At 32.5% G+C, this 18538-nt stretch overlaps 1 protein-coding gene across 2 annotated transcripts in view; it reads right to left on the bottom strand.

The window, feature by feature from the left end:
* Positions 1–2985: 2985 nt before the first annotated feature.
* LOC6039388 (nuclear protein localization protein 4 homolog) overlaps positions 2986–18538 on the bottom strand; it is a 48117-nt gene continuing 32564 nt past the window's right edge. Inside the window, exons 6-9 of one of the 2 annotated variants that reach the window (XM_038265920.1) lie at positions 3754–3987; positions 3509–3693; positions 3320–3445; positions 2986–3252 (exon numbers count right to left, since the gene is read on the bottom strand). In XM_038265920.1, coding sequence (XP_038121848.1) covers positions 3246–3252; positions 3320–3445; positions 3509–3693; positions 3754–3987 — 552 coding nt within the window. In that variant the 3' untranslated portion in view covers positions 2986–3245. Of the gene's footprint in view, positions 3253–3315; positions 3446–3508; positions 3694–3753; positions 3988–18538 lie in introns of those variants that run through there. The other variant, XM_038265921.1, reaches the window with a different exon arrangement.

Here is an 18538-nt window from a genome sequence, read left to right as displayed (position 1 = left end):
TTGCCTTTAAAATTTGTCTCAGTGACCATAAAGTTAAAATAATAAATGTGAATAAATAAATAAACATTGAATTTACCTTGAAAATCTAATTTTAAGCGCTTTTTAACTTGAAACACTATTTCATGAAATCACAACTCAAAGCCATTCAAGCCTTCGGACTCCTAGGTTCGAGCAGAAACTTGCAATAGAGACCACAAAAGACCCGGGGATCGTTAATGTGGTTGGTTTGATTTTTTTTGATTTTTGATTTTGAAAAATAGTCATTCTTTGGGTAACTTTTATATGATACGAAGTTGTTTTTTAATAGTTTTTCATGGTTTTACATATGGTATGATTTTAGTTATATGGTATTCAGCCTAATAAATTAATTAGATTAAAACAATTTTGAGTATTAAAAAGTGGTTGAAATTCAACAATATTTTTTCATATATAACCCTTTTACGCCCTTGATAGCTCACGTGCTTCATAAATTTATAACTTCAATCTGTAATTTCTCGAATACAGTCATGCCTCGGTTTAGCACCGCATATGGGGGGTGCAAAACCGAGACGTGTTTCGAAGGTTTTTTTTTAAAATAATTTTTCCTTCTGTTGACAAATCCATTGTTAGAATATCCAATTGCATCAAAATGAACTAAAGTACAAATCATAGCTGAAAGGTACTCCAAAACTCTATTAGGTTTTAAGAATTACGAAATTGTGAATTGATTATTTACTAATAAAAACTAATTGAATTGAAAAAAACCGAGGCGTGCTTAACCGAGGCACAGAGCTTATGGGATTTTGGCTATATGGGAGACATTGGCTTTAATTGTACGAAAAATCATGCAAACATCAAAAAATTATAGTGTTTTGAAATCGGGATGATGTCAGCTATCCATTAAAATTATTATTTCATGAAAATTTTCACAAAATACGTATTTTTCCTGTATTTTGAAAATGCATTTTTTTCTCTAAAGAAACCAAAAATATATTGTAATTGCAATATGGGTATCAAATGATCAGGTTATTTTCATACATTTTGGATGTAATAACAACATTTTTATAAAAAAAAAACTCAAAATTTTCACAAAACTACGTCTTTTTGAAAAAAAACTCCAAATTTCATTTTTTACAATATGGGTATCAAACGATCGGGATTTCTTCTAATGTAATAACAACATTTTTAGAAAATACTCAAAATTTTCACAAAACTACGTATTTTCGAATAAAATACTCAAAATTTCCGTTTTTACAATGTGGGTATCGAACGATCGGGATTTTTTCATACATTTCGAATGTAATAACAATATTTTTTGAAAATACTTCAAATTTTCACAAAACTACGTATTTTCGAAAAAATACTCAAAATTTCCGTTTTTACAGTGTGGGTAACAAACGATCGGTTTTTTTTCACAAAACTACGTATTTTCTAAAAAAATACTCAAAATTTCCATTTTTACGATGTGGGTGTCGAACGATCGAGATTTTTTCATATATTTCGAATGTAATAACAATATTTTTTGAAAATACTCTAAATTTTCACAAAACTACATATTTTCGAAAATAAATACTAAATATTTTTTGAAAATACTCAAAATTTTCACAAAACTACGTATTTTTGAAAAAAAAATGATTTGATTATTTGATACCCATATTGTAAAAACTGAAATTTTGAAAAGTTTTACAAAAATACGTAGTTTTGTGAAAATTTTGAGTATTTTCAAAAAAATATTGTTATTACATTCGAAATGTATGAAAAAATCCCGATCGTTTGATACCCACATTTTTTAAAAACAGAAATTTTGAGTATTTATTCGAAAAAACGTAGTTTTGTGAAAAAAGAGTATTTTCTAAAAATGTTGTTATTACATTCGAAATGTATAAAAAAATCCCGATCGTTTAATACCCATATTGTAAAAATTGAAATTTTGAGTATTTTATTCAAAAATACGTAGTTTTGTGAAAAATTTGATTTTTTTTCTAAAAAATGTTGTTATTACATTCGAAATGTATGAAAAAACCTGATCATTTGATACCCATATTCCAATAACAATATATTTTTGGATTCTTTAGAGAAAATAAAATGCATTTTCAAAATACAGGAAAAATACGTATTTTTGTGAAAATTTTCATGAAATAATAATTTTAATGGATAACTGACATCATCCCGATTCCAAAACACTATAATTTTTTATGTTTGCATGATTTTTCATACGATTAAAGCCAATGTCTCCTATATAACCAAAAACCCATAAGCTCTGTGCTTCAGTTAAGCACTGGACCGTGCTTAACCGAGGCAGCTGAACGAATCAAAACCGGGGCAGTGCAAAACCGAGGCATGACTGTACTTAGAAATGAATTCTTCTTACACAAACCTTTTCTGAAAATTTAATTATATCAGTTCAAAACATTGATGCCAAAAAGGTAAGAAAATGTATACTTCTGCTTGTATTTCGGGAATTTCCGGGAAATTTACAAATTTCCCGGGAAACGGGAAATATTTTTTTCCGGAAAATCCCGGGAATTCCCGGGAATTATTTTCCCGGGACGGGAAATTGGACGCTCTAACAGAAACCAAAACGTCAAATTCAAAACCCAAAGTTGAATATTTGGCAAATTTAACGTACTGAAAGAATCGGTAAAAATGTGGAGGTGTTTGCTTTGAAATTTCCGAGTTACAACGAAAAAACTGAAAAAAGAATCTTCAAACCGTTGAAACACCACGGCAGAATGTGTCGTGTACTTAATCGAGGCGGAGCTGTTGCTAGTAAATTTATAGTCTAAACAGTTACTTTAGAGCTTCAATCGAGCAACAAACTCTCCAGATGCTGTAGAAAGGTGTTTGATTAGAATAGGTATATTTCCCCTAAATGAAGTTTTTTATTTAATTGCATTTTTTCAACACATTTAAACAGACCTTGGCAATTTTTCAATTTTTTCACTCAATCTTACTTAGTTTTTCTAGCTTGCATACATGTCTTGTGAAATTCATTAAAAACAACAGTTTTTTATGCTATTTTGTGTATTTTGAAAGATTAACTTTGATATTTTTAAATATGCAGCAATTTTGCAAACATCGATGTCCCAAAAATAATCCAACTCTTCCTATTTGGGCAAAATTTACACAGGTGTTAGTAGACCAATTTCTCTGATGATGATAGGTGTTATTTTAGATAACACGTTTTTTTTCCTTGTTGGTTGTTAAATCGGCAGCCATCGGTATTTGTCTGTTGGAGAGCGTTGAGCCCAACACCACCGGCACAATTAGACCCTGAGAAAGAATGACATTTAGTCACGCGTTGCCATAACGCGTCATAACACAGCGGTTGTGTTCTTACCTGGGAAGATTGCAAATTTCGCACGTTGGCAGTTCCCGACTGTTGATGAACGTACAATGAGAGCAGGTCCAGTTCTGTTCCGCCTCCCCGGCGGAAACGAATTCCACATCGTTGCTCATACTGGAACTGAAAACGGGGCGTGTTGGTTAAGAATTGGGCAATTTTAAGCTAGCGATAATCAATCCTTACTCGTCATTGTGGGAGTACGCAGAGATCAGCTGTTCCAGGGTTCGCCACACCTCCTGGTTCTTCCACTCGTTGGCGATGGTTTTGTCCTTGGAGCGAACCGCCTCCAACAGGGGGCCCATCTGCGCCTTCATTGGCAGCATGTCCATTCGGTACAAGAACAGCAGCAAGTGGAAGTCGGACATGGCCTGCAAGGAATCGAAGTGTCAATAATCAAGTGTTCGTCTCAACCCTGCTAATAAACCTACGTCCAAAAAGTCCATTGACCGCGACCGGGCCAGGTAGTCGCTCAGCGCGGAAAAGTCCTGGATGTGGCCATCGATGAGCCGGTTCTCGACCGGGAAGTACTGGCTGACGTCTTTTCGCTCGTGGAATGTGTACAGGGGCACGACCGGCGTGGACGCGGGCACATCCACCAGCAGATACTCGACCGGCAGGGGTCGCCCCAAGCGCTGCACCTCGTTCCCGTAGACGTCCTTTTCCTGGAGAAGAATCAGATAAAAAATTATATTTTAATTATTGAGTAGTTGAAGATTTTTTTAATTTTTCAATTCAAAATTAAAGTTTATGAATACCAAGAAAATTGCGCACATTATTTTGAAAAAAAATCAAACAGTCAAAAATATAACAAGTCTGTACCCGCATCTGTGCACATCATGTAGAATGCCGGCACCTGCTCGCGAACTTTTCGTGAGAGCAGCAGCCGCGCGAGAATTCGCGACTTCGCGGAGGTTCACTCGCGAGCATGCGCAAACAACCGCTGGAGATTTGCACTCCTCTGTTTACTCTCTCCCTCTCTCTCGAAGCGAGGCGCGTGCGGGGGGGATTGTTTATGTTTGAAATTTACTCACGACAACACACACTCACGTTCATCGCGTGATTCGCTTGCAATGCGATGATGATGATTGTGATGGTGGTGGAGTCGGAACGCGCGCGCTCCAAGTCCAATGTCAATGTTCAGCTGCTGAGTGACCGCCCGACGAGACTGTCGACGGGCTCTTCAAGGTGATCTTTGGGTGAACCAAAAGCAGCACCCCTTACTAGCACACACTGGCGGCTTGTACAGGTGTTTTTTACATGTTAGAAGAGGGGTTCATTTGCACGTTGCGTGATGGTAAACCATAATGTGTAGATGGCACACTCAGGTGCTTCCCCGGTTAAAGCGTTAATCATGTGAAGTTTTTGAGACAAAAAAAGGGATAAATTTGCTGATTCATGTTTGATGGACACATTGGTCAATCATTCAGTTATTCCGGAACAGCAATGGTATACGCTTTTCAAACTGTTTAAGAAATACTACACTTGTATGGCATTATTCTATAAAATGTGAGTTTCTTTGACAAGTTTATGATATGTACAGTGATTCCACGCCTAAGCAGCAGGATCCAACTCGATAGTGCTCCGATTTGGATCAAACTGGGCATGGGATTCCATTGGTCAAAATAATTGACCCGTTTTTATTCTGTTACTTTTTCGAAAAATCATATTTTCGGAATGGCTGAACCAATTTTAGCTCGCCACGTTGCAAATGAAAGGTGATAACCAAAACATTTCAAAAACATAGCTGAATACACTTATGTTCGCATAAAGGTCCCATATTTATTTTCAGCAAGTTGAAAAAAATAGTCTAGGAAGTTTGAATTGTTTCTCACTAATTCAAATAAAAATATTAACACAATAATTGAATCAATTGAGGCTGATCTGGGAGTACTCAAAAATTTCTTTGATGCTAATCTTTTGTCGTTAAACCTTAGTAAAACCAAGTACATGATATTTCATTCAATTCGTAAAGTCATAACAGAACACGAACATCCAAGACTAGGGAATCAAGAAATTGAAAAAGTTAATTGCTTTAAATATTTGGGAATACACTTAGACCCGACACTTTCCTGGGCATACCAAGTTAATCACGTTGAAAAGAAATTGGCCCCTTTATGTGGCATGCTTTGGCGAGTGCGAAATTTTGTTCCTCGGCATGTTCTACTAAAATTTTATTTTGCGTATTTTCATTCCCAACTGAATCACCTTGTGTCAACATGGGGCTATGCCTCCAGTACTTCATTAAAGAAAATTCGTACACTCCAAAATCGCTGTCTCAAAACAATTTTTTACAAACCATTACTGTACCCAACTTTACAACTGTATTCCGAATTATCTCATACAATACTTCCCTTGAATTACCTAAGGGATTATCAAACATTAGTATTTGTGCACAATCTTCTAAATAATCCTGTAATGCACCATAACATAACCTTACCAAGTGCACCACATTTTCATTCAACTAGACAAAATGACCACCTGCGACGTGAGCAAGCTTCAACCAACCTTGGTCAAAGACGCATATCATTCATTGGTCCTACTAAATACAACACACTTCCCCTTGATTTGAAACAAACCACTAGCACCTCCATTTTCAAAATCAGATTAAAACAGCATTTAAAACATAAGTTACACGAACTGTTCCAATAGAATACACTTAACACCGATTACATAAAATAGGTTATATTTCTCTTTATTAGTCGAGCTATTTTCATTTATTTTAGTTTTGTGGATCCCTTAAAAGGAAATCTTTTTTTCCACTGGGATTTCACCTTAGTATTAGCAGTAGTTATTCTTCATTGCCCACCAATATTAGCATTTCTTTGTAAAACAATGTTCTCAGCATAAATTTAGTTTGCTTTCGTCCTTTACATTAACTTTTGTTAGCTGAGCATTTAAGGAGACCACTACCAGGGGGCTCAATTATGAGCTTTTTGGTGTGGGGGTGTGATGGAGGGTCCTTAAAAAAAAGAAAAAAAAAAAAAAAGAAAAAAAAAATCCAATTATACAGTCATTTAATTGAAAAATCTTTCAACAGAGATCCAAGGGGTTTCTAGCATCAAGGATTACTGACCAGTCTGGATGGAATTACCAGGATTACTGGCAATATGTAACGGATTACTTTTGCTTTCTAGAATTAGGGAAAATATACCCATTTTAATCACTCTGAATCGTTAGACCAATCACCATTTTCAGTTGTATTAACAATAAAGAGTTGCTTGCTCACTTTTATTTGAGCTATTTATTACTTTGGAACAGTCCAAAACACTTCATGAAAGCTGTAATTTATGATCAAAGTGCTGATAGGCCGATAATAGAAATAGGCTGAGAAAGGGTATAGTTCCCCTACTTGGGATACCAGAAACTACACAAAATTGCTCAAAATTACTAAGAATTACTTAGAATTACTGCCTAGCTTCCAGCATATTTTAAAAGAAGTATTTTTAAGGCTTGATTGATAATTTCTGAACCGATACTTACATTTTTGTACACATCTTCGTTCGAGTGAAAAACCGCTGTTTTCCATGCTATACCTGCCCTCAATTCGTAATTCAGGTTAAATTAATACTACTTTGAAGAAAACCCTCGAATTCTGACTGAACAAAATTTAACTGAATATCGGTAAACCAGGTCATTTTCAAACAATCGAAAATCGGTAAAAAAAACTTTTGGTTCCTTTTTAATAAACCGGATTATCGGTAAAAGACAACAAGTGTACCAATATTTTTGGTATAATTGAAGTTTACCGATGAGATCGGTTTTTTTATGCGATTTTTTTTAGCGAATAATAAATTATTTTTAACAGTTATTTTTATTGTTTTTATTTATTTTCTGTGGTATGTTTTCACAAATAAAAATCATGGAATTGCCACTAATTACAGGAATTATCGTGAATTACCAGGATTACTCCGGAATTACTGAGTAATTCAAGAATATCAGAATTACATGCTCAAACTCCAAGTGATTTCGGACTAGTGACCAGTTTGACACTATACGGAAACCCCTTGCAGGGATCAAAGCCAAACCTAACCAAACCTAAACTTTTTTTTTCGAAAAACTTCTAATTTTTAATGAAAATTAAAGTTAAATGAACTGAAAATTAGTTAAAATGCATTTTACTGCGTTTATAATCATATTTAGCATGAATGAACTTCTTTCGCAATTCGCAATTCGCAATTTTCAGTGTAAGAACGGGCCTTGACCGATCTTATGCACTAGGTTCCCGACGAACACGCACTGCCCTTACACCTACATCTCACCCTTGCTCTGAGTCAGTACGAGCAGCACGCTAGAACACGCTTTGAGTGTTCGTGCCAGGCATGCACACCTTCTTTTCCGGTTACGCATTTTAACTCGGCCGGGGGTGGTACATTAAGTAGGGTGTACCTATCAACTTTCATTAAAGCAAAAACTGTTTTATTTTTAGTTTGAATTCAAAAACTTATTGTTATTTACTGTGTATTGTTTTCTCCTGAAATCTTCCCTATTGTTGAGTCTGTTTATCTGTTGCTATTTCTTTTGTCGCGGTGTTTTGTTACAATTTTTGGTCCTAAGCATGTTATAAAAGTTTACCAAAAATACAATAGTAATATTTGTGTTAATCCTTTAACCATTCCATAAATTGAGTAAGGGCTCAAACCTCCTTTGTTTGAAAAAAAGGGTGAAGATTGAAAACAATCGACAATAAAAGAGAATTTATTTTATAAAAATCAGGTATCAATAGTAAGAGAGTGATGAGCGTATTTTAAAGAATAAAAATGAGAAGCTAGATGTATTAGATGTAAAATTAGATAATAGTGAATAAATAGAGATACAAAACATGCTTAGATTATAGTAATGATAATTTATAGGACAGATAAAGAATTATTCAAATAAATAAATTCGCAATAAAATCAAAAAAGATTAGGCGAATGATAAATAGACTTGATATTACTAGTACATTAAGGAAAAGTATATTTTTAAGGAAAAAAAAAAAACAAAACAAAATTTGTTACAGCAGTATCAATTGATAGAAAAGAGTGGAAAAGCTTTGAGAGATAAGAGAATCAAAAGTTAGTAAAATTAAAATCAAATGTTGGATATTAAATAGAAGAATCAGTGAAGAATTGGGAATCAGAAGAGCAAAATAAAAATAGGAGATAGGTGGTAGCTGGGAATGAAGAGAAGAGAAACCCCGTTGTGCGATGTTTCAGGTACATCCACAGCAGTTGACTCAACATACTGCGAATCAAAACAATACCATCTACAATCACAAATTACTTCCCTTTCCCACATTGTCGCGCCCCTTTCTTTTAGCCGTCTCGACTTTGACCCGAGGTGGTCAAAGGTTTACGATCCGTTTCTACAGGCCACTAGCTAGGTCATCATGAAAACCAAGCCAACGTGGAGGTAAGAAAATAGGACACTCGCAAGAAACCAGAGCTATACTGTTCTGATCAAGATAATTCGGATGATCTAACAGAACTACGGATGTAGTTAGTTACGCTCCTTCCAGGATGTTCCTTACGTGGACGTCAACCGAAGAGCACGCAACAAGGTCAGTGCCATTGCATGCTCTTAGGTATGAATCCTTGGCCTGCATTTAGCATGATTGAACTTCTTTGAACACATTTTAAATTTTCATGAAATACCAACGTACACTAGGGTGCCCAGAGTTCCACAAGCTAAAAACGGGTTTTTGGGTTGTGTGAAAAATTTGAGCGAAATTGATTGAGATTAACCCATTGATACCCGAGCCTGAAGCCGGTGTAAAAAAAGTTTTTCATACAAAAATGACTTTTTTAAATCGCAAATAACTTTTCAGGATCGAGTTTTATAGCTTTGAAATGTTCTACAAAGTTGTAGAGCATGAAATTTTCAATGAGTTAATTATGACTAATGCTGCTGATATTTGACCCAGAGTCCAAAAATAGCTTAAGGAACAATAATCGGCTTGTAAAGCGAGGTTTTGAAAAAAGTCTAATATTCTAGGCACCCTAATGTACACCAATGTGTTTTTTTGTGAAAAAATAAATAAAAAAAAGTATTAAAATTGAAAATAACAAACCATAGTCTCAAAATTTGAATACATTTTTTTTAAATGCATTGACACTAGTTCTGTTGTTTTGCAATCATTAGTTATCAAAAATCTAAGATTTGAAGAACATCGAAAATTTTCAGAAACTCAAATGATTTTTAAATCAACCCATAAATGCTGATTGAGCTGATTGCACTTAAATTTTCTTGAAATTTTGAAGAACCTAGCTGGTATTTCATATGATCTAATAAATACGTGATTTGCAGATTTTATTCCACTGCTGAAACTATTTTTTTTAGTTTTCATTAACTGGTATCGTCGAAATGAATTTTTGGAAACTAATTTATCGTATTAAGGTAGATCTCTGGAACTATGACTACAGTACAGTACAGGTCTGAAATGATCCCTAAAAAAGGAAGTCTGAAATGAACTAAAAAATAACAAAAAAAAAAAATCGTGATTCGAAAAGACGAAGTTCCATACACCTTCGGATAATTGAAACTTCGTTTAATCGAGGCTTCGGATAATCCATTTTGGACTGTGATATGCAATTCATTAAAAATTAGTTATTTTATTTTAACATTTTTTAAAAAAGTTTCTAAATCTTCTAAAAAAATATTTTATTTAGGTTTTTTTTATCTTTGCGCTAACCGGGCAAAATAATTAGCATGAGGATCTGATATTATAAACGATTTTTTTTTCTTTGCCCTCTTAAAACAAAATTATCAATAATTCGCACCAAAAATGTAACCCAGACACGTGCAACACGGTGACCTCTTGACTCAATAATTACTTCCATTTTGGCCTAGCCTCATTTTCCGAAAATACTTTCGCCGGTCTTTACAAAGTAGCCATAATGGTGGTTGTTTCGCGATGCCAACAATTAAAGCTCGCACAGGTAAAACTTTAAATTTTCGATTGAGCTGTTTGTTGTTGTTGTTGTTGTTGGTATGGCTGTTTTTTTTCAGCCGAGGGTCATTAAATTTCCACAACAAGGCTTTTCGATGTGATGTGATCGTTAGCTGGGTTTTGCTGCTCTCCTCAGCTCATCTGCTTGCTCCGCGGCACTTCATCTAGCTCTGTATGTGGAGGTTTAATGTGTGACCCAACCGAAACTAGTAATTACCCCCATGACATTGGCGTACATCTCAGCGCATTTTACTGTACTACTGAGCAATTCTATGGAGAACAGCTAGGCTATTTCTTTTTAGAAAAGTGTCCATGTTGTACTGAATTACTAAAATAGATGTTGGTTCGGTGATTCGCATCAGAAAATTACTCAAAATATAATTCCTCATTTTGCAAATCGATTTGAACTGGTCAATAATCTGTCAAATTAAATAGAAAATCAACAATTCGAAATTTCAGAGACCTATAACTCTAAAATGTGTTTGTGAGTAGTAGCGGCATCAAAACGAAAGGAAACGAACACAAAAAAAATCTATAATGTTCATCAGAAAAACACGTGTACGTTGTTAGTCCCGCAGTGACTTTGCGCAAACAATTCAACGGGCTCAACCAACACATCGCCATCGACGACAATTCGTCAGTTGAAACGGACGCACAAAAACAGAAAGAGGCCTGGAAATGGCAAATAATTTGGAAGGTGACAGGTGAATTTGATTTGATTGCAAATGAGTGAGAAACCTTCTCAATTTTTTTTATTGAAAGAGTTTTTTTTCTCAATTTTGAACTATAAATTAATTGTTAAAATTGCAATACAATTAATTTTCTGAAAAAGCTATGTACTGAATCATTTTAAATCGAATTACTCAATAAAGTTAACGTTCCAAAACAAAAAGTTCGTATCAAAATCGACTCTATCGTTGTGTGCTGTCCGGCAATCAATCACACTTAAACGCACAGAGAGACGGTTTGGAGATTTGTTTTTGATTCTCTAGAAGGCACAATCCGTACCGACTGATTTCCGCAAATATCCTCCTTCTGGTCTACCCGCGTGAGCTGTTGGAAACAGAGATTGGTGTCGTCGGTAGACGATGATGATGATGATGATGCGGATGCCCATGAATGAAATTCATCTCACGTTGAGTTTTTAGGATTATTGTTATAATTTTCCAGTGATGTTGGAGTAATGGGCATATAATTTGACAATTTAAATATTTGAATAAATAAATAAATAAATGAATAAATAAATAAATAAATAAATAAATAAATAAATAAATAAATAAATAAATAAATAAATAAATAAATAAATAAATAAATAAATAAATAAATAAATAAATAAATAAATAAATAAATAAATAAATAAATAAATAAATAAATAAATAAATAAATAAATAAATATATAAATAAATAAATAAATAAATAAATAAATAAATAAATAAATAAATAAATAAATAAATAAATAGATAAATAAATAAATAAATAAATAAATAAATAAAACATTTTAGGGGCGAAGTATGGCCAGTACAAATTTTGTTTAAGGCTCTGAAGGATGATACCAGTTAGCCATGTTTGTTTTAGAAAAACATTCAAATCTTAATTCAGAATGTATCAACAAAAAAAAATTCTTTGTGTTGTTTGTAGAAGCATTTTACAAGTCGTGATTATTTTTTCATTTCGATTTACTATTTCTGGACCCTGAGTTTAGAACCATCATTGATTGTCAATTCCCCAAGAGTGAATGACACCATCTACAACCTTAAAGTTTTGGTCCACGGCTCTAGTCGAGGTTAAGAGGATGAAAAATAAAATAAAAGGGTAATTCTCTACCAACTCACATGAAATCGGGATAAGTTGCTCCGACTCCTCTTCGGTTTGCGTGAAACTTTGTCCTAAGGGGTTTGTCTTTTGTCTCTGATCACGAATTCGAGGTCCGTTTTTTATATCTCGTGACCCCTTCCACTTTTGAACATGCGAAAAAAGAGGTGCTTTTCAATAATTTGCAGCCTGAAACGGTGATGAGATAGAAATTTGGTGTCAAAGGGACTTTTATGTAAAATTAGACGCGCGATTGGTTGGCGTACTCAGAATTCCGAAAAAACGTATTTTTCATCGAAAAAAAAAACACTAACAAAGTTTTAAAAACCCTGCCATTTTCCGTTACTCGACTGTAAATATTTTTGGAACATGTCATTTTAAGGGAAATTTAATGTACTTTTCGAATCTACATTGACCCAGAAGGGCCATTTTTTCATTGTTTTTCATTTAGAACAAAATTGATTTTTTGTAAATAAAACGTTAATTAAAAAATCGGCAATTCTTTTTCCGTATGCCTATTTTTTCTCAATAGTCCTCAACAATACCTACAACTTTGCGGAAGACACCAAATTGATCAGAAAATTCACTCAAAAATTACAAATGTTTGAATATTGACGTACCATTTTTGTATGGACAGATGCCAAAATTGTATGGAGACTTGTATGGGTGAACCAATGTCACAAAATAGGCCCCCATAAGGTTTTGCCAAATCAAAAAATACAAAAAATAAAAATGGTCGAAATTGGCCTATTTTGTAAAAAATTGCTCATAAATAGAAGGATTTTAGGAGAAAAGGCAACAAATGCTGTCAGGATAGCTCCCAAAAAAATTATAATATTGAGGGATAATTTACAAATTGTTTGCGGCTTTTTTCGAAGAAGACTAATCTCTTTGCGCTCTTCGACAAAGTTGTTCCTTGTGACATGGAGTATAAACCATAGAGATTTCTATTAGTTGTAGATTGTGTTATTCACTCTATGAACAATAAGAGTCAATGATAGTTCTGGAAAACAGCCCTGAAATTAGTGCAAAATTCCCGGGATATTTCAAAAACCGTGAATTTCCGAATCCCGGGATTTTTCATATTTTGTCCCGGGAATTCCCGAAATTGGAAAAAACAAGATATTTAGATTTTGTTGTGGAAATAGATGAACAGTTGAATACTTAGAAATCGTGAAAAATAAAAATAAATTCACCATTCGTTTGGCTTGTAAGAGAAAATTGTTTAAATAATCTCTATTTAATTTTATATATTCTTGAAAAAATATTTTAAATTTATGTTCATCAAACATCTTTGGCAAATTAGGACAAATGAATCGAATTAATACTGCAGTTTGAGTAATTTTTTTGTATGAAGTTTCGATTTTTCTTATTGATATCGGCTAGAACAGGAACAGAACAAAACAATTAGTACACCGATTTCCATTAATTGCTCTAAAATCTCCTGTACTTAGTCGAACTGTTGTCCCGATTTTCCCTAGTTGGCGGTAGTAACTTGGTGATAGTTTGTTAAAAAATTATATAAAACATGAAAGTCTAAACTTATCTTAAAAATGTCATTGTCTGGTATCATTTTATTTGTTATCTTTATTATTTGAGACATTTAAAAGGATTTTTAAGCATATATGAGACTTATTTTATTGAATCACATTGGATTAGACATTTTTGTGCATTAAAAATCCAAAGTACAAAAAAGAGCAAAAACAAATCTCTAAAAATCTAAAAACTGCCATTCTTGTTAGAGTTATTTTATGATTTTAAGCTTGAAAAACATAACAAATATAATGAAAACAAAGATTTTATGACTGTTTTTAAAAATATCCCGGGATCCCGGAATTCCCGGGGTTTACAAAATATTGTTCCCGTTTCCCGGGAAATTCAGAAGCCGGGAAAATTGGAAGCCCTACCTGAAACAGATAATTTAAATAAACATTAATCATTATTTGTAAACATGGTGTCGATCCAAATCCCAAAATAAAATTCCCTGACTTTTCCCTGACCTCTCCAGACCACCAATTTTTTTTTTATTTTCTATTTTTTACTAACATATGGTTTCATGCATTTTCCTTTTTGAATACTGGAAATTTAAGATATTGAAAAACTTCAATGACTTTTTTATTTTTTTTTAGGTCGATGCCATTTTTGATTGTGTTTTTATAAAAAATAAACTAAAAGTTTTTGTCTCCACTTGAAAAAATATGTAATTTTGCTGAACCTTAAGATTTTAAAAAACTAAGAAAAATATACAATTAAATGTGAATTTTTCAAGTACATGTTTACGGTTTTAAAAAAGATCTAGGTCTTTTTCAACAATGTTTGTATTTAAAGTTAACGGTTTTTTTCTGGATATTTGAAGAAAACATCTTCTTAAATATTTTTTTTTAAATATTTTTGCTATGAAATTTAAAAAAAAAAATGTCTACCTTGACCAGAGCCTTAAATTTTTTTTTTTCGAGCTTTTCAAAAAGTCATTATTTATCAAACTTAGATATTTGGGTGTATTGGAATAGATTTCAAATTTAAGCTCAATCTGACCACGGGAACTCCTCCTTGTAAGCCCTTGATTGTTGTTTGGGAAAAATATGTAAAATGTAGTTGTACAATCCCTATGAAATCTCGGATGCTGGATCTTAATTAAAGTTGAAACAACTTTTCCGAAGAGACCATATTTTATAAATTCTTGAACTCTCAAATTTCTTTATTCAAGGTTGTTACAGAGAAATCGAAAAAAAAAAAAATCCGCGCCATCCCGAAACCCAATCAACGCAAAATCCGCGTCATTTCAAGATAAATTATTATGCGGCAAACATACAAAAGAGTATCATAATAAATTCAATTTTGTAACTCAGAACACAGAATCTTGAAACGCTGAAAATGTATTTTTGCTAGGATTTGGTAAACTAGAGAGAAAAGCCAAAACAAACATCTTGGCAAAAAAAAAATCAACTTTTAGAAGTTTTGATCAAAAAACCTAAATAAAGAAAAATAATAAAAATTAAAAATTATAGTAAATCCTCGATCTTGAGATTTTAAATTTAAGATACAGTTCAAACTCGATAATCTTACCAAAGCGTCACTTAGAAAAATCGAAGAAAATTTTCCGACATCTTCTTCTCAAAATGTCTCTAACCGAAAAAAATAACTCCAAAAATATTTCAAATTTTACCAGGTTTTCTGTAATCTGAGATGGTAACAAAAATCAAGAATTTAAGAATCTAAGAATCTAAGAATTTAAGAATTTAAGAATTTAAGAATTTAAGAATTTAAGAATTTAAGAATTTAAGAATTTAAGAATTTAAGAATTTAAGAATTTAAGAATTTAAGAATTTAAGAATTTAAGAATTTAAGAATTTAAGAATTTAAGAATTTAAGAATTTAAGAATTTAAGAATTTAAGAATTTAAGAATTTAAGAATTTAAGAATTTAAGAATTTAAGAATTTAAGAATTTAAGAATTTAAGAATTTAAGAATTTAAGAATTTAAGAATTTAAGAATTTAAGAATTTAAGAATTTAAGAATTTAAGAATTTAAGAATTTAAGAATTTAAGAATTTAAGAATTTAAGAATTTAAGAATTTAAGAATTTAAGAATTTAAGAATTTAAGAATTTAAGTTAAGAATTTAAGAATTTAAGAATTTAAGAATTTAAGAATTTAAGAATTTAAGAATTTAAGAGTTTAAGAATTTAAGAATTTAAGAATTTAAGAATTTAAGAATTTAAGAATTTAAGAATTTAAGAATTTAAGAATTTAGGAAAATAAGAAAAAAATTTTGTGTTCCTTGAACCTCCGGATGTTAGCTCATTAATAAAGATAAATAATAATCATAATAACAATAACAATAATTTTTTGTTCTTTTCATTGTTATTTTTTGCTCAGATTTTTTAAATTTTAATTTAAAAACTTTGGATCTTTTAAATTTTTTAAATATATTTTTTGAGTTTTTGATACTATTTTTCTAATTTTATTTCCAAATTTCTGAATAATTCAATTTTGAATGTTGGAGCTGAATTTTTTGTAATGTTTTGATTTTTTTATTTTTCTTCAACGGAATCGACGTAACACCTTATAATGTGGCCCTCTTAAACCTTGCGGTTTCGTCAACGGATCCACAGGCGTGTATCGTTCTTTTTGCGACAAGACTCCGCCTCCCGGGTCTCCTAAGTGTGAATGTATGGCACGGGGAGAGGGCACCGACTAGCTATTTTACACTGAGAATTTTTTGCGTCCGCCTCGGGATTCGAAGCGGCGACGTCTGGATTGTGAGTCCAGTGCGCGGTCCGATTGATCCACACAGGCAGACATGTTTAAATTAAAAAAAAAAATATTTCTACTGGTTGAATCCTATCTAAAATTCAAAGGCCAGCTTCTGTTACGTCTAATCAAGCTCATATTTTGGATATAAGCACAGTACACCCACATCCTAATGTCTGTATCTTCGAGAAAAGTTTAAAACATGATTAAGATTCACAAGATTAAAATTGAATGTATCCAGTATAAAAGAACACTAAATAAGGGTAAAAAAAAATACTCAAAACTTAAAAGAAATTAAATATTCAGAGTCGGAAACGGAACGGAATCGACGTAACACCTTATAATGTGGCCCTCTTAAACCTTGCGGTTTCGTCAACGGATCCACAGGCGTGTATCGTTCTTTTTGCGACAAGACTCCGCCTCCCGGGTCTCCTAAGTGTGAAGGTATGGGCACGGGGAGAGGGCACCGAATACCTATATTTACACTTAGAATTTTTTTGCGTCCGCCCCGGGATTCGAACCGGCGACCTCTGGATTGTGAGTCCAGTGCGCGGTCCGATTGATCCACACAGGCAGACGTATTCAGAGTCAGCATGTTTAAAAGAAAGTTGAGTGTCGTAAAACATTTATTTAAGAAATCCTCAACAACACATTTGAAAAAAAAATCTCTTCATAATTTTCATCTTCATCTTTCGACGTTTCTTATTGAGAAAATAAAAACAAGGAAGAAAATTCAATTAAAATGAAATCAAAGTTTTTACACTCAACGAAAAAAAAAAACAGAAAATTATCCTGAATGTTAATAATATTTTTCTTTTAAAGTTGAAAGTAATTTTATTTCTCCCAATATTTTTTTTATCAAAATTGCTACCGCGGGAGATCCGCGCCAACTTCGCGCCGTCCGTAACAACCCTGTTTATTCCATAAATTTTTGTTTTATTTCTTTAATTCTTGAATTTATTTTTTTAATTTTTAATTCCATTTCACCATCACTATTTTGCTTACATTTTAGATTACACAAAATTAGATTACTTTGGATCATTTTTAAAGCATTGTTCAGTTTAATTTTGAGAAAAATATAAATTTAGATAACGAATACAAACGTGAAATTTTGGAAAAAATTCTGACCTTACATTTTTTTCAGAATTATAGAATAAGAATTCAAAAAATTAAGAAATCAGCAGTTCCAAAATATCAGAATTTCAGAATTTTTTAAAATTTAGAATCTTTGAGCTTTAGAATTTAAGATTTTTTTTAATTTTCAAAAGTTCGAATTTTTTAATCATTTAATCTTTCTGACAAAATGTATGATTTTCTCTGTGGTCCCTATATGCAGAGGAAACGACCAATTTTAGAAAAAATCTCTGAGGATGGTGGGGCAACTGCCTCGTATTGTCCCACCCTGTGTGCGCCAGTAATTTGTAATTTTCAACAAAGCAAGTCCAAATTATTTGATTTTTAAACCTAAACATATTGCAAACAAGCAACGCGCGAAGAAATGCCTTTTCTTCATGACCCTTTTCTTAAGCATTTTTATATAGAGTTTTGCGTTCCTTCCGGACTGACCAATATAAAAAATTAAATATTATTAATGTTGCAAAGTTTGGCCTGGAAGACATTCAAATACATCATCAAGGGCGAATTTTCAAAAAGAAATGAAATTTTGTAGTTATATTTTTAAGATCATCAAAATTCCCTGACCCAGCTTAAAATTCCCTGACTTTCCCTGACTTTTCCAGGTCAAATAAAATTCCCTGACAATTCCAGGTTTTCCCTGACTTTTCCAGAAATCGACACCATGGTAAAATGCTCCTACAAACAACATTTGAAAAAAACATGTTTTGATCGACGTATTTTGAATCACTGTATGGAAATCCATATTTACTAATTTTTAAACAAACCGTAACGCAAAATATCTCTACATACATCTTTCAAATTTTTTGGTATGTTGATATGTGTACATTTGACCCATTTTTTTACTGGAGTTTTTAATGAAATAAATTGAACTTGCAATCGACACTACTTTGAAGAAATATTGATAAGGTGCACCGTTTTCGCGATATGACTACTTAAAGTTTGATTTTAGCTAAATATTTGCAGTTTTAATTTTTTTAATGTGCCCATGAGTGATGATTTGTGAAATAATGAATAGTTCCTAAAATTTCCTCAAATTTCGTCTAAGAAACATTGAAGATTGGACCACCGGTTGCTGAAATACAGAGGA

Source organism: Culex quinquefasciatus, chromosome 3 (assembly GCF_015732765.1).
Source record: "Culex quinquefasciatus strain JHB chromosome 3, VPISU_Cqui_1.0_pri_paternal, whole genome shotgun sequence".
Lineage (NCBI taxonomy): Eukaryota > Metazoa > Arthropoda > Insecta > Diptera > Culicidae > Culex > Culex quinquefasciatus.
Note: the sequence above shows the minus strand (reverse complement) of the source record. Positions and strands in the feature narration are given on the sequence as shown.